Source organism: Alternaria infectoria (genome assembly GCF_024043175.1).
Source record: "Alternaria infectoria strain BMP 0036 chromosome Unknown scaffold_1, whole genome shotgun sequence".
Lineage (NCBI taxonomy): Eukaryota > Fungi > Ascomycota > Dothideomycetes > Pleosporales > Pleosporaceae > Alternaria > Alternaria infectoria.
The window spans coordinates 4,285,713-4,310,537 of record NW_026250690.1 but is presented as its reverse complement, the minus strand read 5'-3'; the positions used below and the strand labels follow the sequence as shown (position 1 = coordinate 4,310,537).

The window sequence follows — 24,825 nt, the reverse complement described above, 5'->3', positions numbered from 1 at the left end:
ACGCCCCCTTGCTTTGTCACACGGGAACCCTTCGTCACCCACACCGAGACCAGACCCTCGGCACCCTGCTATACGGCGGAGGATTCTATACGCCCATCACACGGCAGCGCCATGCATTGTTGCTGACTTGATTGATTCACAGGGGCTCCAAGTTTCTAAAAGCCTGGATGCAGCATCTAGAAGACCACGCCGATCTCAGGTATCCCAACTTGGCAGACGTCTACGTGGACCAAGAAAACGGCGGATGAGGGGTGTAAGCAAGCGAGGCTGTAACACATGCGCTGTCACGGGCTCCCAAACAAACAATGTCGGAGTTGTGGTTCGCTACTACATGTTGGAGTGGTGTGGGGAGGACATGGTCTCAGCGCTATGGTTTGGTTCGCAAGCGAAGCGCGATACTGCAGCCATGGTATGCGGCGTGATTTTAGCTGCAGTAGTCCCGCGTCAAAGTCGCGAGTCGAGACAGCTCGCGCCAAAACACCTACATACGCCGAATGTCATCGCCAAAGTGGCATGCGGCATGAGACTACGGTGGTAAGACGGCGAAGCAGGGCTTGCATGCGATTACATATATGCGCAAAAGAGAAACGAGAAGGGCCAGAAGAGCGCGCAGAATAGACAGCGAGTAATGCGCTCATTCTCTCAAACTCTTTATGCTGAACGGTGTCGTGCAGGATAAAGTGTGTGTGGTGGCGAGTCGTGACCATCAATACATGGCGCAATACTATCGAGCAATCAGCGCAGGCCGGAAACTTCATCAAAACGGCGCCCAGCGCTTGCGACGTCGCTTCTGTCAACGTCTTTCGAGACCCTTCGGCTACTGTCGACCAGCCTCCCCTATTAATCATGTTTACATCAACGTACATCGTCAACAGGTAACGCGTGCAGTAGAGTACCAAACAGTCGTGATAGACGGTGTGGTGTGGGCCAGAGTAATCAGCTCCAATCAGGCCGTCGTCGGAGTTAGTCCGCGGACAGCCTCAAACGCGTTAATGCAGGCTGGAGCAAGGATTCCTGTTAGTCTGCACGGCCGAGGGTCCATGACATGACATGCGTCCTGGCGACCCCATGTCTTCTCGCGCTCAGACCTGACGCGACAAGAGGAGGGTTCGTGGAACGCCTCGGTCAGTGCTGCAAGCCGCTATTTGTAGACGCAGAAGGATTAGCTCTGCGACGGCTTTACTGGGATTTGAGATGGCGGTTCTGGACGAGTGGTAAGTTTGAGAGGCCGACAGGGAAGCTGAGGTCCAAGACGTGTTAGCCGCATGTTTCAGAAGGGCTGAAGAGGACAGTGGCCGAGCGCGCCTGCGCGTGCCGTGCTGCAGCCAACGAACGTATCGATTGCAACAGTCCGCTTTGGCGAAAACATGCAGCTGTACTGGACGCAAAACCCCACAGCCCCATCGCCAACAACCTGCACGTCGTTCGTTCGCGCAGTGGTCCGACTTGTTGGCCTCTCATGCAACGCTTGTGCAGCAGCGATCAGGCCTTTATTTGTTGCTGCAGCCCCCCAGCCCCCGTTGTGTTGTGGTCAAAGGTAATGCCGGTCATACTGCTTGATTCGCAAATGCGCCATCAATAATAGCCTCCTCCTTCCCGCCGCGCCCCCCATCCGACTGACCCTCCCCACTCTATTGGCACCCTTGTCAAAGGGTACATGACGCTCTCGGTCTGATACATAGACCCTAAGAACGCCGCCCCCCGTTCTTTTGCTGCTCTTCTCGTTACGTCGTCTGTGGCACGTCTCTCTATTGTTTAACCTCGTCGCTCTTTCTGATCGAGTTCGCTTCTTTCGAGTCTTGGGGGCTATCGTTGTTAATTCCTTATTGCCTATTCTTGCCTTGCATCTATTTTCGGAGGAGGAACGTTTGCCGCGCTTGTCGCTCCGGTCCGCCTTTGCTTTGCTTCTTATCCATCAACTGCTTTCGCAACATCGGTGATGGTAGTCGAGATCCTCACGCTCGCTGGGTCATCCCGGTAAACCTCGCCTAAGCGCAATTTCCAGAACTCGTCCGCAGAAGCGCATTCGCCAACACTCGGAATCCAAAACATCGCAGCATCCATATGCTTCAAAGAGAAGGCTTTGTCGTCGCCGATATGAGTGCGTCGACGCCCTCGCCCTCGCCTCTTGAGCGCTCTAGCTGGAAGGCTGAGGCTATCAGAAGAGGGAACTTAAAAATTAGCGGGCCGATCCCTATTACCGAGGATGTGCCGTTGAATGAAGAGGAAGAGAAGGAGTACGCGGAAAATGGCGCGCTGGACCGCACACTGCAGCCGCAGGACGCGCCACAAGAGCAGTATGAAAGGCCGCAAACCCCGCCAAGACCACTTCAGTCTCCTCCGCCTGTGCCTGAACAGCATATGTCAGCCTTGCGATCAAATCCTGTGGGAGAGCAGCAGCCGCAGCGCGATTCGGCTGCTCCCGAGCGCCCGATTTCTTCGAGATCCCCACCCAGAGTGCGACACTTGGACGAAGTACAGCGCGAAAGCATTGTGCCATCGACTTCGATCGCTTCCCCGTCGCCCTTTCGCTCCACGCCAGAGAGCGCCGGTAAAGCTGCGCAGAAGAAGAATAAGCGCAAGAGCGGCCTCAGAAATGTATTCCGGAAAATGTTCGGGCGAAAAGGCCCGGACCGAGCGGATGATCTGGAAGAAGAGCCAATGCAGCGTGGCCACAGCTACCACCATAGCGTAAGTTTGTCTAGAACAGCGTGACGAATGAAATCTGACGAACAACAGGACACTACCATGCTGAGATCAACACCACCAAGAGAACCAAGGACACCCCCGTCCAATCCTCGGATATCTGATCTGCCAGTGGAGGAGCTACAGCCATTACATCCGCTAGGCCAACATCTCCCGTACCCCATGAACGTGAATGCGCCGCCGGCAAGTCCGCCGAAAGAGTACCTTACATTCGATACGGACAGGCCGGATCTCGGTCGCCGAAGAGCCACGCTGCCCACTGTACCAAGTGCCATTACTCATCGACACAGTTTCGACGAGCCTCGGGAAAAGCTGGCAGCGTGGGACGAACAGGCTGAAGAAGATGAGATGTCTCCCGGTATCGGTATCGCACTGTCCAGCCCGACTCAAACAGTAACGTCCAAACACGACAGACGGAGATCAAGAAGTGCAGATGCTCTTCACAATCTCGCGAAAGAGCGCGCCTCGACGGAGAGAGGCAGGAGTGCGGAGATCAAGTTCTGGAGGGAAAGCTACATGTCCGGCAGCATCTATAGTAGACCGCAAACAGCAAAGACTGTAGAGACGGTCCGCACCGTGCCGATGCAAGAGCCCATGATCCGAGAACCAGACAACGAGTCGTTCAACGAGATGAGCGCAACGCTCGTCCAAGCGGACGAATCGCAGACCGCGACGCCGATAACGGAAGAGCCGAACCGAGAGCAAGAACGTAGTGTTCAGCCCCCAGTCTCAGCCTTCAACTTCGGTGATCTGAAAAATGCGTTGTTTGGACCCAAGGAAGAAACTATTCCAGAGTCCCCGCAAGTCCGAAGCATTTCCCCACCACCTCCGCCACCAGCGAAGAGTCAACATCGCATACCCATTGAGGATCGCGTTCAAGGTCTCGAATCCAGGTACTCCAATCTCGAAACACTCACCCGCCGGATGTCATCCCGTAACAACCGGCAAACCATCATCCTCGAAAACGCACCTCGCAACCTGCGATCAAGGAACCGGAGTTCGTCGGCATCCGCATCGCGCTCTCACTCAAGATCAGCTCCGAGCATTCATCAAGAGCTCATCGTCCAATCAAGTAGTGAGACTCTTGAGCCCGAGCCTGCGCCTGGTTCTCCAACGCTTGCCGCACCTCCCGTTCCCCACACTGGAAGTAACGAGGAGACTGCGCGAGCTCTGCGGAACGTCTATGAGGCGCTCAGACACGAGAGGAGCGCGAGGAAGGACCTGGAACAGCAGGTTCGCACTCTGCAACACGATGTCTCGGACTTGCATGCCCTAGTGAACAAGCTCATTGTTTCGGCGACTGCCACATCGCCATCGTATCCTACTCCTTCTCCCGACACCTTGATCATCTCGCGTGAAGGCGATCAGCGGATAAGCTGCTCCACACCGCGAGCACCAGCGCACGACCGGAATGTCGTCTACGGCCAGACCAGTCACGACAGGAACCAGCGATGGGCCAACGACGACGCGAGCGTCTACTCTGAAGACCTGGCCCGCAAGCCGAGCTACGATGATGTCTCGCCAGAGGTATGGGCCACGCCGAAGGAAGAAGGGTTCGATGGGAGTGGGTTCTTCCATGGCGATGACCGGGTAGGAGCATATGCTTGAGGCTTTTAGGTCGCTTGATGCGGTCTCGAGACGTGGAATGATTGGTAAGGTTTTCTTTCCTTCTGGATACGGCCGGGCATGGCATGACCTTTTGGATGTTTGTAAGATACCCAGCGTGTGCGTTGTTATGGCGCGCGCTTCTGTCGTTGAGCGATTTATTATTTCTTGTGTCTATTGTTTGTCTTAGCGAGCGAGCGTATCGAAATGCATTCATTCCTCATCACTTGTGATATTTTGTTTAATGCAGACATGGTGCAGGTGTTGCAGCCAGTGAGGCTAGGCAGCGACGGAAGCGAAGTTTCGCGCTAGATGTTGTGGAAGGCGCGAGCTACTCTCACCCCACGGTGTCCGGGCTCATTTGAGAGGACATCGCACGGCATCTCGCACTTCGTTCAGCGACGGCCTTGATCTTTCCAGCACCAACGCGCATACAGCAATCGAGCGACAGGACAATCGCCATAATGCAGAGAGGGTTCGAAGACGAGGTCGCCTTGTAAGTATACCGTAAAGGAGTATGAAACAAACTGACTATCTGTAGTGCGAACGAAAGCATGATCACTGTAAAAGTCGGTGAGGCTATCTTCATGGTCTCTGAACATGCTATACGTGCATCATCCGAGTTCGTCGATGCCACGATGAAAGGACCACGGCAATCGAAAGAGCGCACCATCTCGCTGCCCGAATGCGATAGAGGCGCCTTTGGCATTTATCACCGGTGGCTTCTCACAGGCGTTATCCACAATCGGCAACACGCTGATGAGCAGTTATCAGGCCTGGACAACGAGCTGTTGAAGTTACCACGATTGTTCACACTGAGTCAGTACCTGCACGCCACCGACTTTCAAGATGCCCTGAGCGACAGCCTACTTCAATGTACAAGTGAAATAGAATCTAACGCATCGAACTTTCCGGCGGGCATTGGATCGAGGTATTACCAAATCGTACCTGTTGGGTCACCAATTAGGAAGCTCGTTGCAGACCTCGTTGCATGGACCATGGGCAGACGCGAACTTCGAAATCTGGTTAAGAACAGGAACGACATAGACCAGGATCTGATCATGGATATCCTCCTGACTGTCGGTGAAGCATATGTATCTAAACTGTCGGCCAAATCACCGCTTCATCGCTGGGAGAAGAGCTGCAAGTACCACTGTCACGGCGACAAGAAGCCATGCTACAGGAAGAAAGCCGATACGTACGTAACGTCCTTTGCTCACGCCATAATCACAGCTAAATAGGTCTAGGTCTCGCACTATCACAACGAAACGCCCATCTCCCGACGACGCCCAATCACCAGACGCAAAGCGACAAGCTTGAACCGTGGCAACGCCCGAGACAGTATTATTTCGGATGCATCGCCGTCTACCGTAGCTATGAAGAGGAGCTGACTATTAAGCGGTGCTCGGGTGGGTAAAGGTCCAGGGTGTGCCGATGAAGACATGGTGTCATTACATTTCATTCAAAATCGATTATGATTACAACATGGAAAACAATCGTTAAGTAGAGTATCGATGATCGCGTTCTGTGCGACATAAATTCTGTGGTGGAAGACGATGTGCAGGTGAGGCGCTCCCAGGCGCTCCTTCCTCACTCGCAAAACTCGCGGCAAGAACCACGTCACATCTCTCAGTTAACCTCACGTCAATGGGTCCCATGCACTCACTCCCAAACACTCAGTATCTACATCCTCCACCTTACTGGGGACGCATTTCTATTTCTTCCCTCATTATTATAGGAAGTTTATACCAGTGCTACCGTGCCAGTAACGGCAGGAGCACTTGACAAGGCGCATAGCGGCACCGCATCACGAAGCTCAAAATCGCCAACATGACGCTCCAGTCACAAGCCAAGATGCTCAAGTAAGTCAACACCATACACCCAAAGCGCAGCGACTAACGCCAGTAGCATGGGCACCAGTGTCATCACGGTCCGCGTTGGATGTGAGCCCAATCATACCGACTTCACTGTTCACGAGAATCTCATCCGAGCGTCATCCGAGTTCTTCCAGGCTGCCCTTGGTCGACCTTGGCGCGAGTCGCAGGAACGCATCGTCCGGCTGCCTGAGTGTGATGCAACGGTGTACAAAATCTACATCAACTGGCTCTACACCGGCCTTCTCTATGCTGTACCTGCAGGACCTAGTAGCTCCATCGGTGTCAGCTCGAGTCTCGTGCGCGGATATCTGCTTGGGGATTACCTTCAAGACGCGGACTTCAGGGACAACATCATTGATGCTCTTGTAGAGTGGAATAAAGACGCAGAGACCGCTCAGCGGACCAGCTTCCTTTCTTCTTGGATAGGAGCTGCCGATGATCAAACTTGTACGGGAGGCCCGCTCCAAAAGTTGCTGGTAGACATGACAGTCTGGGATACTTCCCATGCTTGGTGGACCTCTGTCATACCAAAGATGCCTGTCAGTTTCGTCCAAGACGTTTGCGTTGGTTTCTCTGCACGCTGCCGTATTGCGAGCATCGCCAATCCCCTGCGCCAGCAATACAAACGTTGCACATACCACTCCCATGGAGACAAGGCTTGCTACATCACCGAGCAGACGAGGTAAAAGCAGCATCACTGGAAGTTCAGTCTCAAAGCTGACTTCACCACAGCATGTTGCAAACCCCTTCCGCTTCCTCACCTTCGCCCATTCGATCTGGCGCAGAGGAATTGGAAGAAACCAATAAAGTGGTATCTTCTGATATTGCCGTTGAACCTCTAGCTACTCGTGCCGCCCGAGTTAGAAACATTTGGCAAGCCCAACCTTCGATGTCCTACGGCTCGAGCCGGAAAGGAAGACGGACCCCGACAACCTTCTAATGAATGGTATTCTGCGAGAATTACTTCCTCATTCCTTCAAGTGTCTCATGATGTTAGACGTTCTTTAGAGCCTCCATCATTTCCATACTGAGTATACAGAGTTATACAGTACCCAAAATAGTCACAACACATCTTCATTTTAATGCTATACAGCTCATAATCTTCTTTGAGGGCATGTTCATTATCGACGCTGCAACCCCATCGACAAGTCAATTTAGACAAGAAAGCGGCGTGTCGAACAGGACTAAACGATGAAACATTGATCATTAATAGTATATACTCGCTGGAACGCTTCAAAACAAATCTCTCCACCACAAACATCAAATCGTACACTAACATCCACTGTCCCCTTAGTTAACATGGGGAATGTAAGTAGGCCCCCTACCCGCCTCGAACGCGGGTCCAGCAGGTCCATCAACATAAGCAGTATCGTGGTCGGCAACATAAGCAGCATTAGGGTTGGCAATGTAAGCGCTCTCCCTCATGCTCTCGCTGTACCTAGCCTCCTTGACAACCTCAGGCCTCTGGTTATCCTTGCGGCCAAAGCTCCAGGCGCCGAGCAGAACAAGGGCGAAGATACCGAGGTCGCATAGCTCGCCGAAGATGATGAAGAGGAAGGCGAGGGCCTGGTTGGTGGTGCGCGAGTAGTTGTTTGTGTTGCGGTAGAGGAGGACGAGCTGGGCGATGGAGAAGGCGTTGCGGACCCAGACGATGGGGGTGACGAGCATGACGAAGCGGGTGAGGGCGGACTTGGAGCGGTTCTAGATGTCGTTAGTACATGCTTTTGTACAGAAGGAGGGGGGTAAACTTACACCGACAACACCGTTCTTCTTGATACCAATCCAGCACAAAATCGCCTCAAGCGTCGCACTAGTCGACGCAGCGATGACAGTGGCTACGTAGACAACGTACAACGTCCTCACCATGTAGTCTACAGCAATGAGACTTGGGTACGCCAACGCAGAGTTTCCACTACCGCGGCGCGCAAGACCAACACCCCAGCTAGCAAAGCCAAGAGCAAGGATAGCCAACATCCAGAAGCCGTTCAGAGCCCAAGACAGGACACCAGGCTCCTTGATACCAGTGCCGTTGTTCTGGACATGGTTGGCGTGGATCCAGATGGCGCCGACGATGCAGGCGTTCATGATGATCATGGCGCCTTGGTAGGTGAAGGAGAGGATGGAGATGATCTTTCCATACTTGATGGAGTCGTTGTTGCCGAAGGGTTGGGTGTATTGGGGGTAGGCGTAGGCGGAGGTGATGTAGAAGGGGGAGGGGAGGCGGGATTGGAGGGCCACGATGGAGGATTGCGCGGCGTAGGCGATCATGAGGGTGGTGAGACCCGTGATGAGGAAGAGTTGTGTGCCGGTGGAGCTGTTGTGTGTTAGTTGACTTGGCATTGCATAGAGGGGGCATGGATTGGTGTACCTGTGCCTGTTCAGAGTTGACCTGTTAAACTTCTTGAATGTGCGGGGACGTCCAGGGCCGCCGACGAGTTGACGACCAAACAACGCAAGAGCGGCCAGAATGAGGATAATGGAGCCGCCTGCTGTAACGACATGGAGGGCGAAAATTGCCTGGACGGTGGAGGTGGTGTTGGTAATGGCCATTGTGCGTGTTCGGTGGGCGTGCAGGACAGCACCCTTGTGAATTAAGTGATGAAATTGATTACTATACTGATGATACTCCACCAACATGCAAACTTGAGGGTCTTTATCATATCAACCAAACCTATGCGGTCATACCTCACAAGCCCAGACCATGACGATGCCTTGCGACGAACTGCTGTCAAACTTTACCAACGTTGACGCGCATCGAGACCAACAGTTCTCTGGCCTGGAATTAGCTATGTGACTAACTGTGGCCTCCGCGAAGATCGAGCAATGAAAGGGTTCGGTGCGAGTCGCGACGTTGAAATGAGCTTGGGTGAATGACGTTTAGCGGCGCGCGGAGAGTAACGGAATGACGTCGCGCGTCGCTAGCAGAAGCAACATGGCCGTCGCAGCCGGTTGCTTTTTCGTTTTGCGTGAACGGTTATTTGAGATATTTGGCTTGGACCACCGAAGATCGTCACAGTCACGGTAGTGCCATCGTGGAGGTGTGAGCGCGGGAGATGTGTTCGCTGGCGCGGTGATCTGCCCAGGGTTGTTCTTGTTTGTGGGCTCGACGGTGACGCGCTAGCGGTCGGGAACATGTGTGCCATTGCCAAGTGGGCTCTGCAGCAGGATTTTTCGAGACTTTCAAGAACACGACGATGATAATGAAAGTGGTCGCGCATCGAAAGTACGAGGATCGAGCCGAGGTCAGGAAGGAAGTGAATCAGGATGGATCAGGGACTGGATGATGGCTCTTCATCTCGCAGCCCATCAATCGCTTTTCCCAACCCCCACAACCCTCCCACTGCCTCGGAGTCCCAGCTCTTCAGGCGTCATGAACCTCCGCACGGCCTCAATGTCGTTTCCGCCCCAAGCACCCTTCCCACTGCTGCGCTTTCCGTGTTGTGCTGTTTCATACTCATCTTTGTGCCATCCACACCCAAAAATGCAAAACATGCACACGACGACGAACAATGCCATGACTGCGAGAATAAAAATGAACAGTGACCAGATACCGGAACTAAGCCAGGTTACAAAGGACGCAGAAGCCGAGTTGACGACATGAGTCGCTGTACCCTTCTTGCCATTGTCGTCCCAATCGTGGAACCACATTGCCGTTTTTTGTATTCGTTTGCCATTGATGCTTGACTGTGCGCGCGGGATGAGTGCAGCGCGAATAATCTCGTATGCGCTTGCTGGGTCACCGGCGGACAACAGGGGACGCTGCAGAAGGACGAGTTCCAGGATCTTCTGCTCTTTTCTGTCCATAACGATTGTGAGATCCGGGGAAGTCAGATCAGTCCACAATTGCATGATATCGAAATGCAACACCAATGCATTGGAGTCTTTGACGTGGCGCAGGGAGTAGGCGTATGAAGCGCCGAAGTAAGCGCCCCCAAGATTGTCGAGTTGATCAGATGCGACGAGCTTGTCGAGATCATCTTTCGATATGTCCAGCAAGACTTGGTTAACGTATACTTTGGGTAGAATCTTGGAGTCTCCTAAAAGTGGGGCATTGTTGATGCTTAGATGCGCTGAGTCGTAGGGAAGGGAGATGTTCAGAAGCTGGGGCACGTTAGCGGGTGATTTGGTCTCCTTGACAGTAGGGATGGTTTACTAGAGCGTTGTCGTCTTTTCTCTGAGCCCATGGCGCATCGTTGCCTTTTGATGTGTCTTGGTATAGGAAAGGGCACCCAACACATGGGATCTTGGCAATCACGTTGTAGCCCTCCGCAACTGTCGTAATTTCCGGTGCGACTTCAGCAGCTCCGCATCGTGCAAACGCGAAAATCGCAGCGAGAGGCGCTATCCGGAATATCATGATGAGAGGTATGATGATGAATTGTAGGAGCGTCACCCGTGTTGACACGTTTGAGGTTATGTGGCTAGGTCTGTATGTATGTAAGCTGGGGCGGGTGGGGCGGCTTCCATGGGTCATGTGAAGTCGCGAGCTAGCGTGTTTGGAATACGAGATGCAGCACTCACATCGCTCCCAGTCTTCACAGAAGTAAGACTCTGTTTGCCAATCGAATTTGTAGCGGCATCGGGATATGAAGTTTTGTGGCAGGCATGATTTTAAAGAACCAATGTACAGCACCACTCGTTTCTTGAGCATCAGAGGTACCTAGGTATTTATTCACATCATGTATGGCTCAAAATCAACCATGTATACGCTCAGCCCAACAACGACCCAATCGCGCTACACCTCGCACCTATTTGCTCGACGCCCAGTTTTGTCGGTTTTGGACGTTTTGTTGAATCTTATCCAGTCTCCTGGCAATCAACACCATTCTCTCTCATCAACAAACCCATGATTTCGTTGTCATCGTGACCATCATAAATACCATACTGCGCTCCTTCAAGTACTTTACTGGGAGCCTCCAAATAATCATCTGCCACCTCGTCTGCTGTATCGATGAACTCAGCTTCAATCCTCTTCGACAAAGCGTCTCGGATCGTCTTACACGCGGAAAGAGCCTCCTTTGCTTCTTTGTCTTCCAGATGTTCTTCGATATCGGCGAGCTTCTTGAGGATTTGGGCGCGGTTTGTGGTCGGACTTTGTAGCCCAAGTCTAGGATCCAGCGTCAAGTGACTGGCAACCGCTAGAGCGCCAATCTCGATGATATGTCTGCTTCGTGCAAGTTCATCAGGTCGTGTCATATGCCGAATGACCGGGTTATTCGAGCGAACTGCAACATCTGTCATGCCGGCACTGTTGTGAACAGTCCCATGTTTCAGATCCCGGCGATCTCTCATCTCGTTCAGCGGCGTACCGATAGGAGTAGAGAACATGTCGGCGACGAATGTATCGTTGTACGTATAGTACGGTATGCTTGTTGGATTGAGTGGCCTTCCTCTCGGCGCCGGACCTTGACTCACACTTCTTCCATGTTGGAAGTGCGCGGCATGCCTTCTCTTGTGTTCTGGTGTAGCTGATCTCGCACGCGGTGCTTGGAGACGAACGAAAGTGGGATTGGTGATGCTGTTGGCTGCGGCAATGCGATCTGTATCGCCAGTGCTCAAAGATCGACGACGACCGTAGCCTTGCGATGGCTGTCCTGATTGGAGGTAGGCATGGTTTGTTTGACATTGCATAGGCCGAGGACGATCGTTGAGGTCTGGATCATCAGTTGTTGTTGTGAAGGCTCGTTGCAGATCTAGCGGGTAGGGATGGGGTGTACTTGGTCCGGGAGTCGGGTATGCCGCGGCGTTTTGGCCGAAGTCGTAATTTGAGAAGTCGGGAGTCGAAGTTGTGGAGGTGTTTGGTGAGTCAACAGCTGCAAAAGCACCGTCTCCATATGTAAGACCAAAGTCATCGAGTATATCGCTGTTGTTCGTCGAGAAGATAGGCTGCCCTGAGCCATCTGATCCGAATAGTTCGTTGAAGTCGGCTTGAGAGAGCTGTTCCTCCTCGTCCATGGATGGAAGGAACAGATCGGCGGCTGCGTGACTGAGTGGCGTGTTTGGCTGAGACATCCTGTAGGTTCCCAGTAGGATTGCAGTAATGAGTAAAGCGCGTACTGTTACCGAGATCTGTGGCTCTGTCGATACGGGAAGGATGTTACACAGGAAATGGGAGGCTGCGTAAACGATGTCTAGATATAATTACTGTTTGGTCCTTCTGTTGGCCTGAGCTGAAACAGGTAGACGCGGTGAGTTTGGTGAGCATAGATGGTGGCGCTGGAGTAGGCCAATGGCCGGATGCCTACGTTGAGTACGTGGTCGATAGGCAAACATCGCTCCTGTGCATACAGTTAGTGCTCAGGCTCGTTTCGCGTAATCCTTGGCTATCTTGTCATAAGAGGATTATTTGCTGTGATGGAAAGTATAGAATTAGTTGCGACGTGCTCGAGACATTTGTCAGAAGTTGATTTCGCCAGTCAGCTGCACTGCGCATCCATTGTCTCGCAACAGTGTTGCAGATCCGAAGCGCGTCTGGAGGCTCTGTATGAGAGACAATTCACTGCTTGTCTTTTTTGACTTGAGACACTTTGTTGTCAAAGATTCAGGTCTTCTGTATTCGTTAAGACATCTAGATCATCAGCTCATGAACGTGTCCCCGCTACTGGTCGGCGCCGGAGACCCCACCGTAGGGCTCGTTGGATGGCAGTCCTCCCCAAAGGCGATATCGTACATCCGTGTTATACAAGAGAATGCGGCTCTGCAGACCCAAAGACATTTTCACTCCTTCTTGCTCTCACCGTCCTTTCCCTTCTTCTTGTCCCAATTCCAAACGTCCCAAATCTGCTCAAAAATCATATCGCCATAACTCTTGCCTTCTTCGATCGCCTTCCTTTCTTCCTCCAATCGGCGCTCCTTCCAACCCTCCTCCTCATCACCCATCCACAGCTTCCCAAGTATACCCTTTTCTTGCCCTTCCTTCCGCTCCAGTGTCCTCCGACTCTTTTCCCTTTCCTCTTGCAATATCTTCTGCATCTCCTTTGCGCGTTCGGTCGGTAGGTCCATGGTTCGCATTGGACTGAGGTTTTGTACAAGACCGCGGCCTGTTCGTAGTGTGATAAGATGATCGGCGGAGAGGTAGAAGCCGATGCCTAGTGAGAATGTATAGAGGTCTAGTTTTCGTGGTGGGAGTATGGCTATTATTGGACATATAACGAGGCCGCCGATGGCTAGGTTACGTGTTATGCGCTGGTATCGGGCTTGTTGTTCGAGAGCGAGGCGCTCTTCTGGTGGGATGGGCATATTTTGGACGGGGTTCGGTGTCGCCATCCTGGTGAACGTGTTCGCGCAGTCGGTGTTGGAACTACAGTGGATTTCAGAGTAGATTGATTGCGCGTGTAGGAGTTCGAGCAGGCAGAGTGCAGGGGTGATGTCAGGGTAATTCGGTGGTCGCAATGTCAAAAAGTTCAATGATGCAAAGACGGCGCCTAGCTCCCGCCTCGGCTGCAGCTTCCCCTTCGGAGCGGAGGTGCTGCGGAGAACTGAAGCCACGCGAACAGTACTCAGTGCACGGTGACTTGGTTTAAACTGCTCGTGATTCAAATACGCCTATTGATATGCTGTTCTCGACTTCCCATGCCCGTTACGCCGTTGTCCCCATTCTGCCCTGATCATGCATAACCGACCTCATAAACACACACAGATGTCTCGCTGACTATCGCTGGAACTTCCTCCTCTTCACGTCGACTCTGTCTTCAAAGCGTGGACTCTGTCTCCCCGGCCCGTCCTCTTGTGTATTCCCTGACTGCTCAAATATCCCACTACTCCTGAGCCGCTTCGTTGGGGTTCTCTCGTACTCGCTACCACCTTTTTGCCCTTCTTCATCTGTCCCAGCTGGCCCGTCTGACCTGGGTCCATCCTCGTATGCATCGAACTTCCGCTTCTGCGCAGTGCTCGGCGTCTGCATCAGGCGCCGCAAACGGCTCTCTTGTAACCGCCTATTTACTTCCTCGGTAACATCGACATGTTGAACAACGTAGTCGTCTTCGATTCTGGCTCGCTTTGCGCGTGGTGTGGGCGATTGATCCACGAGAGGAGATATGGCATGCGGGTTGGAGTTTGGGGGTTGCGCAGTTGGTGTAGTAGAGGCATGTTTCGCGCCCTCGATACTAAGACGTTTGTTGGAAGTCTTGACCTGTCACTTGTTAGCTTTTTGGCATCGCGTGCACAAACGGCACAGCATACCTTCTTCTTTTCCGCCAGACCTTCGTCCTCGAGCTGGTCTCTAAATCTCTTCATGTCGTCTTGTAACCTCCCCGACTTGTTTCGCAGTGAGATCAAGTCCGTTGCCAACCAGTCGGGGTCATTGTGATCCGTCGCATCGAGCGTCTCATTGAGAAACAGGAGTTGCGCGCGTAGGTTCTCGATGTGTTTGTCAAAGTCCTGGAGAATGGATGAGAAAGGTGATGGGACAGGTAATTGTGTGAATTACCTCGAGCGAAAACTTCGCCATGTTGTATGGCAGAACTGTGGACGGACAAGGGAAACCGCATGCAGGAGGCTTCAACTTCCTTGCGGAGTCCCGAGCGCTTGGGTTGACATCCTCGTTCCGATCGGAACGTTCCGACCTTGGCAGCATCTTGAGATCTTGCCTCTTAACCAAGGGCCACTTTGATAGGTCAGACATGACATGCTGCACAGCTTAGTCAAAAGGAGATCGATATTGTGCAGGTGGGAAGTAATGGTATACCGTCACGGTCAAAATTGACTTGTACTAATCTCAATATATTGTCCCATGTGCTCACTAGAATCTTGAAAGGTAGAACCTTGAAGCTCTGAGCCCTCGTATGCGACACTCCGTGCTCTAAAATCAGCTTGATGCTAGAGTACACACGACTCAGCTTGAGCTTCCCCTTCCCCTTTGCGCCATATGCATCGCGTCGCTGATGCTGTCCATTGCGAACCAGTCTGCATGACCACGCGAGGACCTCGGGAAGTTGCAGATGAATGAAAGCGATCATTGCCCTCGAGGAACCGGCAAATCCAATGGTCTCGCGCAGCCTGATCTAATACTGGCGTCAAGTAGAGAAACCAGAATAGCTGTGTGAATCGATGCATCGCCTTTCACAAGTGGGTGATATCTAACAGTTGAGATGCGACCAGCTTCAGCCTTCGTCTTCGCCGAAAGTGAGCTTGACAGCTTTGGCCTTCTTCTTCGGTTTCTTCGCAGACTTCGCTTCTGGCTTCTTCACATCTGCCTCTTCTCCTTTTTTGCTCTCGTCTTGGTCATCCCCGATGATCTTTGCCACCTTGCGCTTCTTTGAGACCGCACCAACCTCAGCAATCTTATCTTTGGATTGCGACGTCGCATCACCATCTTTGTTCTTTCCAGCCTCGTCTGCAGTCGGCTCCCCTCCCTCTTTGTCGTCTTTGCCTGAGACAAGCGCATCATACTCCTCTTTACTCAGCGACTGATTCGTCTCTTCCATGACATACGTAGGCGCATCATCTTCGTCGTCGTCTTTCTTCATCCTCTTATTCCGCGCGATTGGATGTTCATGACGGGCTGTGTCTCCACTGGTGAGCTGCCCGCGCAGCCGCTGTAAGAAGGCTGGCTGTGAGCTGTCTGTGGCGAGTTAGCGAACGATACGATTGAGTTACATACAAACTTACCGAAATGGAGGTCTTTTGCTTTGAAGCTCATGGTGGTTGTAGTGCAAGGGATGTGCTGACACGGCATGCACGTAAGGGTCTAGATTAGTCGTTTGGCTGAATGTCGTGTCGATCGCTTAGCGGCGGGTTTCCGTGCGGCTCCTTCGCCGCCTTAGCTGCGGATAGTTTACGATGCACTTGCAGTCTACTCTTGGTTCCAGAGAGCATTCACTCCATCGAGATGTCTAGTCGGGTGCCTAGATAGGGCGGGTGAAAGCCCATCCCGAAACGTATTGGTCCGCTGCACCTGCTATCGGCATGCGTGCTAAAGGGCTTGGCGCGTTCCGCCGACAGGGAACATGTCAACTAGCAGATCTCGAAACGCATACGCAATCATCGGCCGCTAATAATTTACATTCAACGACCCTGTTCTCTCCTTTCACTCCCTCAGGGTTACAAGCTTGAGCCCGTCACGCCAATCGCCGACCCATCTCCGCCCTCGTACACCCACCTGGAGTCACGACCCACACGCTCGTTATCGACCAAGCTCCTTGGGTTGAACACGTCGCCCTTTCCTCATCCACAACCGTCGCATTCATTCGACGTCCTCTAGACCCCTCGAATTCGCTCCGCACCGCTTGCGACTGGGCCAAAGAGCAATAGGGCTGCCATTGGCAGGAAATCGCATACCGGATACGCCACCACTCGGGCACCACCATGGGCTTCCTGCAAGATATGACGAGGAGGCTACCGACCTCAAAGGACAGTCTAGACAAGCTGGACGACCTACCGCGCCGCGCCGAAAAGAACTCCCCCCGGTTGTCCTTCTTTCGACGCAGGATACGGCTGAAGGGGAGTTCATCCGTGTCGATACCTCTGGGCCTGGTGCTGCTGTTTCCATGTCTCGTTATAATAATAATCATAATTCTGTTCGTAAAGTCTCCAGACTCGCAGGGCATTATGAACATGCCCGCCGGCGGCCCTCCCTCAATAAGGTACGTGAAATCTTATCACCACAGCATCCAAACAACATCTAACAAGGCGCAGACGGATAAGCGAGAAGTACGATAAGCCATTCGCGGTAGGCTGCCTCGAGCCGCAGGTCAACGGACCCCGAGCAAACGCTGCATTCGTAGTCCTGGCGAGAAACAAGGAGTTGGACGGTGTCATACAGTCGGTCAAGTCGATTGAGAGACATTTCAATCGATGGTTCCACTACCCATACGTCTTCCTCAACGACGGAGACTTCAACGAGACGTTCAGGGAGACGGTCTTGGCTCATGTCAGTGCTCCAGTGGAGTGGGGTAAGATCCCTCCCGAGCAATGGGGCTTCCCCGACTGGGTAGATCCCGATGTTGCGAAGGAAGGAATCGCCAAGCAGGGTGACAGGGCCATCATGTACGGTGGTATGGAGAGCTACCATCACATGTGCAGATTCTACTCGGGGTATGTAACCTAGCATGCTGTCTTCTGATCGCCACTAACACGGACAGTAAATTCTACCAACACGAACTACTCGCCAAATACGACTGGTACTGGCGCCTCGAGCCTGAGATCAAGTACTTCTGCGACATCACATACGATCCCTTTATCCACATGATCCGGAATAAGAAGACATATGGCTTCACCATCGCGGTGAAGGAGCTACGAGAAACCGTCCCCAACATCTGGCGATATGCCTCGGCCTACAAGCGTAACAACAACCTGACCTCCAAGGGCATGTGGGAGATGTTTGTGGAGAAACCGAAAGAGGAGGACGAGAAGGCGCCCAAGACAGAACCCAAGTCGAAGAAGAACTTCTTTCCTCAGGATATAATGGATGCCGAGTTCGGCACAGAGGCCATGCCTGAGATTCACCCCGAGAACATGGAGGGCGAGTCATACAACATGTGCCATTTCTGGAGCAATTTCGAAATCGCCAATCTGAACTGGTTCCGCAGCAAAGAGTACAATGACTTCTTCGAGCTGATGGATCGCAGTGGTGGCTTCTGGATGGAGAGATGGGGAGATGCGCCCATCCACTCGCTCGCTGTTGGTGCACTACTTGGCCCTGAGGATATCCACTACTTCCGCGACTTTGGATACCGGCATACGACCATCCAACATTGTCCCGCCAACGCACCTGCGCGACAACTCGCCCGAGAGCCATATCTTGAAAAGACGACACTCGACGACAAGGAGCGACTGGAAGAAGACAAGTACTGGGCGTCATATGACCCAGTCAAGGAAAACGGTGTCGGCTGTCGCTGCAAATGCGACCAGGACATTGTCGACGTAGAGGGCAAAGAAGGGTCCTGCCTCACGGAATGGGTAGAAGTGGCTGGTGGCTGGGCATCACCTGGGCCTGACGGACCATGATCTCTCCTTCTCGCGTGATATTCTATCAGCTTCAGGCTAGCATTTTGCGGGAACATTAGCATCTACTCCTCTTTCCAGTAAGGCGTCAGGTGTTGGCATTGCATATGGGCTGGGCCGCCCTTCAATAGAGCATCAGGACTACGCGGGCGTCGTTGCAGGCTTACTTACTTTCTGCGCATTGGCGACACAGTGTATGAGAACGAATACGAACAAGTTGAAAACAGCTCTGCTCTTGAATGATCCCCTCGTTGTCTGGTCATGGGATTGCTTGCTTTAGATGACGGCCCCACCCCATTCAACGGGAAGGTCGAACATCCACCTTTTGAAAGAACAATAGGAGTAGAACGAACAGGAATCGACATCGCCTCAGCATCTTACTAAGACTTATTATTGTGCTGATGCAGACTGTAGCGCGCATGTTCAGTTTCATTGAATGAGGTGGCCCGCTGTGGACATGTGAACCATGTTCCGTATCTTATCGCTTACTACGAGACTATGCGGGGTTACCCCCATACGCATCCCACCTAAGCTCGACCGTCCATCAGCACCTTGTCGTCACCACAACTCGCAGCAGTTTGAACGGTCGCTCGTCTCTCGCATTCACTGACAGCATCTCGGTGGTCCTGCACTTCACTTATCAGGCTATCAGTGTGCAATCTGGTATGTGCTGTCACCTGCTCCCGCTGGTCCCCACTTCCTCCCGAAGGCCCCCATACGCGCCTCGCCCGCAGCTAGTTAGGCAGCGTCCACCTGGTGCCCACCACAACCTCACCGTGGCTGTTTCCCCCTCTCTCCTTCCACCACACTCGGATCGCTTTGAGCTTCTGATCACACTGGATTCCGCATGAAAACAGGCTGACATGTCTTCCAGCGAGCCTAACTCCTCCCAGGATCTCAAGTTCCCCCCTGTGCAGGTGGCCCACTCGCTCACTAAGCTTGATCTTGAAACGCTCATGATGAGGTCGACTCAGCGCCGAGCCCCAGAAGAGGCGGGTAGCTCTCTCGACGACAGCAGTTATGACCTGCTCGGCGACGGCGTCATGGACATGTCCGACGACGAAGCCCACACCGAGTCGATCGCGTCGACCGACGGTCCCACGCCCGATGACACGTCCGACGATTTCAGTGATGACGACGTCGAATACGAAGCTGGCGAGCACCACTTACAAGATAGCACATACTCTTCGCACGGCGAATCCCAAGAGCAGCAAACCCACGTACACCCTATACTATCTGGGGAAGACTCCTCTCTGACAGAGGTTCCTCCATACCTGAGTGGGAGCATGAGCTCAAGGCATTTCGTACTCCAGGAGCAGAACACGGGCAGCTCTGATGTAAGCCATGGAAGCAGCGTCATCAAGAGCTCGGCAGGTTATACGGACGAGCTGCCACCGGTGTTCGACCGTTATGGCTGCAAAGAGATCAGATTGTCGGTCAAGGCAGCCTTGTCCAAGGACCCTCTCGCCACCCCAGACGCATACCGAATACTGTATATTGGTAGTGGAAAATGGGCAGAGGGCACCATCACCTCTAAGATCTGCGCAGCACTTGCTGCCTACCCTAGCGCCTCGAAGTCGGTCATGGTCCGCGGTCACATCGAGCCATATGCCCCCGTCCCGCACGCTGATCGTTGTGCCAAAATGGAGATTCATAAGTCGCGCGAGAAGAGGCACGTTCTCGCCATCATGGAAGACGGACGACAGCTCATGTTCGGCTCCGGCCTGTCTACTCACTCTTCAGATCGACCAGACCTTGTGGTCCTCTGTCACCCAAGCGTCCTTGATAGCACTGCTGACAAGCAAGATCTTGCATCTGCCAAGGAAGTATTCGAACGCGAGAAAATTCCATGCATCGAACTTGCTGAGACCAACCCTTTCGGAGCTGGATCTTCCGTTGATGAGAACACCACGTCGTTACGGGTATGCGTAGAAGGGCGAGACAACCCGAACACTGATTACGAGCTGAAGGAAGTACTGCCCCTCGATATCCACCAGTTCGACCAACTCGAGCCATCGCAGCTTAATCGCCATCTCGCACTCATTAGTCCTCATCTAGCGAAGGCACAGGGTACGAAGGCTGCCTCAACAGCCCGCACATCGTGGTTTAGTGACAAGACCAAGACGTCTACGAAGAAGATGGGCTCACCATGGCCAATTGCAAAGTTGCTAGCATCTGCTTTCGTCCTCTTCGCCCTCATCCCCGCGCTTCTCATGGGTGCGGCTTATACCCCTATGCTGTACCAAAAAGTGTCACAAGGGCGGTCAGTGTCACCAGCCGTTTCAGAGCTTCAGAACAACACCACAACGATCACACCCGTAGCGTCAGTGTCTCCAAGTGCGGCTCGCTACCCGGATTCATGTCGCTCGAGCCTTGTACACGAAGCTCGAGGCCTCACTGTCGTACCGTCCCAGCCAAAGCAGGCTACCCAGAAGCCAAAGGCGAAGAACAGTCAGGCTGGAGGTTTCGAAATCCAGATCACCGGAGACCACCAGTTTGTACTGCGTCCTTCTAAATCCTTCAATTCGAACCGGAAGAAACCCCAACTTCAGGTTCAAGTTTCTCGCCACTCTCAAGAGGTTCCAGCACATTACAACCGGACCACCACTGGCGAGTACATTGTCGACCTGGATCAGCAGTATCGATTCGATAAGTTCAATGTCAGCATTGCCACACATTCAAAGCCTCTCTTGCGGCAATCCTTCGAGGTGATGCTCGGACACAACAAGTCGACGCTAGATCAACTTCTCGACACCGCCATGTCCAACATATTGGATACACAAAACACCCTTCGCAACGTCTCCGCTGTAGCTGCACAGCACCTGCAAGAATACATGGCCGGGTTGGATCTCTACGCTTCCAAGCAACTTCAGGAGACTAAGCATCAACTGGAGATGAAGGCTCATCGGGCAAGACAGATACCGGATGCTACGTGGATGGGGTTGCGAAAGGTGACCGCACCGGTGCGGACATCGTCAGCGATGCAAAGGGCCAGGATGAATGCTCTTCGCGTCAGGTGCAAGATGGAGACGGCGGCAGGACTGTCTGCGAAGGAAGGCGGTGAGGGGCAGAGCTGGGCATGTGCAAAGGTGGGAGGGGCGGTCTAGGGAACATGGGAAGGCGACACGTAGTGGAGGATCTCATGTGACTTTCTGCACTGTCTTGTTTTGATTATGCGGCGTATACGGACAGGAGGGCAGACACAAGGGTGCAGTGATATACCCCTGGGACCTGGTGTGGACAGTAGGACAACTTGGGAGTTATAGGACTTGTCAAATTCATCTCATACCACGATGCATCTACAGCAGCTTGTAGGTGCGCACATGTCCTTGGCTCTGTACTGACGTAGTTAGACGTTGACTTATCGTCTAGGACAGACTGGTAGGGTGCACGTTGCGTCAGGTGTGAGCAGGCGCGTTGGGCACGTCCCCTGAGCCGAACCGGGTAAAGCGCGTTCTGGAGGGGCATCCCACTTCCCAATTTACAGGCAGTTGTTGACACAAGAACCCACAAACACACGACATCTCCCCCACAAACGCGGCTCTCTTCTTATCACACACAGACCCGAATACTCCGCATTCATAGAAGAAGATGTCTGAAGCAGCCAAGCCCGACCCCGCCGCCGAGCAGATCGCCAACCCTGCGGCGACTCTTGTTCAGGACGAGACCGCAAAGGTCACCACCGACAAGGCGTCTGACAAGCCCGAGACCACCACAGAGAGCAAGGATGACAAGCCCATCACAGAGAAGGCGACAGAGGCAGCGGCCGCAGTAAAGGACAACGTCTTCTCCATGTTCGGTGGCGGCCCCGCAAAGGTCAAGAAGGAGGAGGCCGACGATGTCGACGAGCCATCAGGTGCTTCCAAGCCCAAGGGCGAGGTGCGTATGTGCTACGGTGCTGTCGAGGATGTACTGACAAGGCGACAGGACGAGGACCCCGAGAACGAAGAGCCCGATGTCGACTTCCAGCCCGTCGTGCACCTCACCGAGAAGGTCGACACCAAGACCAACGAGGAGCTCGAGGAGCAAGTGTTCAAGATGCGCGCCAAGCTGTTCAAGTTCGACAGGGAATCGCGGGAGTGGAAGGAGCGCGGCACTGGTGACGTCCGGTTACTGAAGCACAAGGAGAATGGCAAGACCCGTCTCGTCATGCGCCGTGACAAGACCCTCAAGGTCTGCGCCAACCACTACGGTATGATACACGGAATGCGGATATGAAAGCGGATACTGAGAAGTGCATAGTTGTTCCCGACATGAAGCTGTCGCCCAACGTCGGCAGCGACCGCAGCTGGGTCTGGAACGCCGCGGCCGATGTCAGCGAGGGCGAGCCCGAGGCTCAGACCCTGGCCATCCGTTTCGCCAACAGCGAGAGTGAGTCCAAGCAGATGCACGAAACCGCGCAGCGGAGCACTAACTATATCTGTTAGATGCCAACCAGTTCAAGGAGGCCTTCATCAAGGCCCAGCAAGAGAACGAGGCGCTTTTCGGCAAGTCGGAGCAGTAAATGCTGCCGGATAATGACAGCTTGGAGGATGGGATGAGATACGAAAAGACGGATTGCACGAACAGTGAATGAGGAATTGGGACGGCATGATATGATGGTGGTAGAAGAGATTACCCACACCCTGCACATAACTAGATAGTAACTAAATGGCCCGACTACTGTAGTCAACGGCGTCCCCCCTTGCAAGACCTTATGGCACGAAATGCGTCGACTTGGTAGTGATGGCTTTACTTTGAAGAGATGGCGAAATTGACCCTGCATAGCGTGCAGTCTCACCTGCAATGCAAACGTGTGCCGATGCCGTATCACGTCTCTCACCTGGCAGAGGGCTAGTCCCCTGTCAGGCAGGCTTCCGTGCTCGTGCAGCTTTTCTTACAGCTTGATGGTTTGCGCCAAGCCAGAGCAACTAGTCTCCGTCTCCGCCGCCCCGCGACCATCTCTCAGTTAACTCGCCAAATCAGAGCTCGCGACCCGAGACCAGCCACGCCTTTACTACACGCGCCCCGGCTTTGTCGCAAGAGACCGACACGCCAGACCGCGCCCGACGTGAACCGCCTCTACACACTTCGCGTATATATTCTCCAGGCAGGCCGGAACCAATCACGCTCGCAGCAGCCCGTCTACGCAGTCCTCGCGGCGCAAATCAGACAAGATGCCTGACGTAAGTTGCGGCTTGGAGACGCCCTCAAACCCATCGCGCAAATGCTAACAACCGCGCAGGTCAAGCGATGGGTCAAGCTCATCACTCACCAGAAGCCCATGTACGTACCATCCGCGCGCAATCGCATGCGCTTGCCCATCTCACGCGTCTCCACGTCGCCAGCCGCTAATACACATTCACAGCGCGGAGCCTTCGCCCGTTGAGGGATACCCCATGCGATCATGGAGCATAGAGGTCTGGCTGCTGGATGACCAGGGCAACGAGGTCATGCCCAGCGTCTTCGAGAAGGCCGTCTACAACCTGCATCCTTCATTCGAGAAGAACAAGCACAGTAAGTGCGCCCGACACTGCGCTCAGCAGTATGCCGTCAGCAAGCATTGCCACTAACATGCCAAAAGTCATCAAGAAGCCGCCGTTCCGCATCGATGAGAAGGGTTGGGGTGAGTTCGACATGAGCATTGTCTTGTCCGCTGTTGGCAAGGGCGGTGATCACACCCTCGAGCACGACCTCAACTTCCAGTCGGAGCGTTATGAGGCCAAGCACCAAGTTGTAAGTACCACACACGCGTGCTATTCATCAGCCAGAACATTGCTAACCCGCCATTGCAGACTTTCCGCAACCCCAAGCCTGAGCTCCTCGCCCTCCTCGCCGAGTCTGGTCCCGCCGAGGCCAACGGCATGCGCAACAAGGACGCCGCCAAGAAGAAGGGCCGGAGAGACAAGAACGTAGACATGGAGAAGCTGGCCGACGGACTGCAGAAGCTGGGTGAGGATGACCTGCTGCACGTGGTCACCTTGGTCCACGACAACAAGACCAGCGAGACGTACACTAAGAATGACGTCGAGAGTAGGTTTCCAGCTTCTCCCATTGCAAGGCATGTGCTAACAGATTATAGATGGCGAGTTCCACGTCGACCTCTACACCCTACCCGATTCCCTAGTCAAGATGCTCTGGGACTTCACGTCCTCGAAAGTCGATTTATAGGTTGTTTCGCGATCAGAGGTTCTATCTTGCGTCGATTCTCGACCCTGAGTGACCAACACAACACGATATCTCGTTCGCACGTCCACGATCCTTCCCAGCATCCTCATGCTCGAGAAACGTAGCAGCATCACGCTCGCTTGCTTTCATCCTCGTAGCGGAGGGATCGTGCGGTCCATGTCTCGAGTGCCCGGACAACGTCGAACGAATATATCACTCACCCCATGTTTCTGTTCCTGTTTTCTCGTTCTTCATGAGCCTCGGAGTTTTACAAAGGGCAAAAGCTGGGTGGCTATGCATACATGGCAACTTCTTTTGATATTGATTGGCGCTGGGAGGGTTACAGGCTTATTATAGGTGGATATGCATGGGCGAGAAATGAGATTACTTAATTCTTGGTTTGTCTTTGTGTGTACAGACTTTTGAGGTGATGTGTGGTGATGACAGACCTCTTTCTGACGTTTGAGGGGAGTGCGAGCAAAAGTTACTGATCACCTTTCACATCACATCTGGACAGCAACCTGCACTGGCTTTCCACATATCGACC

At 53.3% G+C, this 24,825-nt stretch overlaps 12 protein-coding genes across 12 annotated transcripts; 6 read left to right on the top strand and 6 right to left on the bottom strand.

Moving 5' to 3' along the window:
- Positions 1–2,064: 2,064 nt before the first annotated feature.
- Positions 2,065–4,314, top strand: J4E92_001428 (uncharacterized protein; the record flags this gene model as incomplete). Its single annotated transcript, XM_051492840.1, has 2 exons — positions 2,065–2,691; positions 2,740–4,314. 2 exons carry the CDS (start codon positions 2,065–2,067, stop codon positions 4,312–4,314), a joined length of 2,202 nt encoding a protein of 733 aa, XP_051358352.1.
- Positions 4,315–6,165: 1,851 nt separating this feature from the next.
- J4E92_001427 (uncharacterized protein) lies at positions 6,166–6,874 on the top strand (the record flags this gene model as incomplete). The annotated part of the gene is made up of 2 exons (XM_051492839.1): positions 6,166–6,173; positions 6,220–6,874. The coding sequence occupies 2 exons, from the start codon at positions 6,166–6,168 to the stop codon at positions 6,872–6,874; spliced, it is 663 nt and encodes a 220-aa protein (XP_051358351.1).
- Positions 6,875–7,478: 604 nt separating this feature from the next.
- J4E92_001426 (uncharacterized protein) lies at positions 7,479–7,856 on the bottom strand (the record flags this gene model as incomplete). Its single annotated transcript, XM_051492838.1, has 2 exons — positions 7,479–7,805; positions 7,851–7,856. 2 exons carry the CDS (start codon positions 7,854–7,856, stop codon positions 7,479–7,481), a joined length of 333 nt encoding a protein of 110 aa, XP_051358350.1.
- Positions 7,857–7,889: 33 nt separating this feature from the next.
- J4E92_001425 (uncharacterized protein) lies at positions 7,890–8,689 on the bottom strand (the record flags this gene model as incomplete). The annotated part of the gene is made up of 2 exons (XM_051492837.1): positions 7,890–8,502; positions 8,685–8,689. The coding sequence occupies 2 exons, from the start codon at positions 8,687–8,689 to the stop codon at positions 7,890–7,892; spliced, it is 618 nt and encodes a 205-aa protein (XP_051358349.1).
- Positions 8,690–9,494: 805 nt separating this feature from the next.
- Positions 9,495–10,426, bottom strand: J4E92_001424 (uncharacterized protein; the record flags this gene model as incomplete). The annotated part of the gene is made up of 2 exons (XM_051492836.1): positions 9,495–10,289; positions 10,418–10,426. 2 exons carry the CDS (start codon positions 10,424–10,426, stop codon positions 9,495–9,497), a joined length of 804 nt encoding a protein of 267 aa, XP_051358348.1.
- A 559-nt stretch (positions 10,427–10,985) lies between these two features.
- J4E92_001423 (uncharacterized protein) lies at positions 10,986–12,621 on the bottom strand (the record flags this gene model as incomplete). Its single annotated transcript, XM_051492835.1, has 2 exons — positions 10,986–12,166; positions 12,615–12,621. 2 exons carry the CDS (start codon positions 12,619–12,621, stop codon positions 10,986–10,988), a joined length of 1,188 nt encoding a protein of 395 aa, XP_051358347.1.
- A 284-nt stretch (positions 12,622–12,905) lies between these two features.
- J4E92_001422 (uncharacterized protein) lies at positions 12,906–13,454 on the bottom strand (the record flags this gene model as incomplete). The annotated part of the gene is made up of 1 exon (XM_051492834.1): positions 12,906–13,454. The coding sequence occupies one exon, from the start codon at positions 13,452–13,454 to the stop codon at positions 12,906–12,908; it is 549 nt and encodes a 182-aa protein (XP_051358346.1).
- A 1,835-nt stretch (positions 13,455–15,289) lies between these two features.
- J4E92_001421 (uncharacterized protein) lies at positions 15,290–15,828 on the bottom strand (the record flags this gene model as incomplete). The annotated part of the gene is made up of 2 exons (XM_051492833.1): positions 15,290–15,750; positions 15,798–15,828. The coding sequence occupies 2 exons, from the start codon at positions 15,826–15,828 to the stop codon at positions 15,290–15,292; spliced, it is 492 nt and encodes a 163-aa protein (XP_051358345.1).
- A 665-nt stretch (positions 15,829–16,493) lies between these two features.
- On the top strand, positions 16,494–18,134 carry J4E92_001420 (uncharacterized protein; the record flags this gene model as incomplete). The annotated part of the gene is made up of 3 exons (XM_051492832.1): positions 16,494–16,642; positions 16,824–17,222; positions 17,270–18,134. 3 exons carry the CDS (start codon positions 16,494–16,496, stop codon positions 18,132–18,134), a joined length of 1,413 nt encoding a protein of 470 aa, XP_051358344.1.
- An 860-nt stretch (positions 18,135–18,994) lies between these two features.
- Positions 18,995–21,238, top strand: J4E92_001419 (uncharacterized protein; the record flags this gene model as incomplete). Its single annotated transcript, XM_051492831.1, has 1 exon — positions 18,995–21,238. One exon carries the CDS (start codon positions 18,995–18,997, stop codon positions 21,236–21,238), a length of 2,244 nt encoding a protein of 747 aa, XP_051358343.1.
- A 484-nt stretch (positions 21,239–21,722) lies between these two features.
- On the top strand, positions 21,723–22,635 carry J4E92_001418 (uncharacterized protein; the record flags this gene model as incomplete). The annotated part of the gene is made up of 3 exons (XM_051492830.1): positions 21,723–22,323; positions 22,374–22,502; positions 22,559–22,635. 3 exons carry the CDS (start codon positions 21,723–21,725, stop codon positions 22,633–22,635), a joined length of 807 nt encoding a protein of 268 aa, XP_051358342.1.
- Positions 22,636–23,287: 652 nt separating this feature from the next.
- On the top strand, positions 23,288–24,281 carry J4E92_001417 (uncharacterized protein; the record flags this gene model as incomplete). The annotated part of the gene is made up of 6 exons (XM_051492829.1): positions 23,288–23,296; positions 23,356–23,396; positions 23,479–23,627; positions 23,695–23,846; positions 23,906–24,143; positions 24,193–24,281. The coding sequence occupies 6 exons, from the start codon at positions 23,288–23,290 to the stop codon at positions 24,279–24,281; spliced, it is 678 nt and encodes a 225-aa protein (XP_051358341.1).
- Between the last annotated feature and the right edge of the window lie 544 nt (positions 24,282–24,825).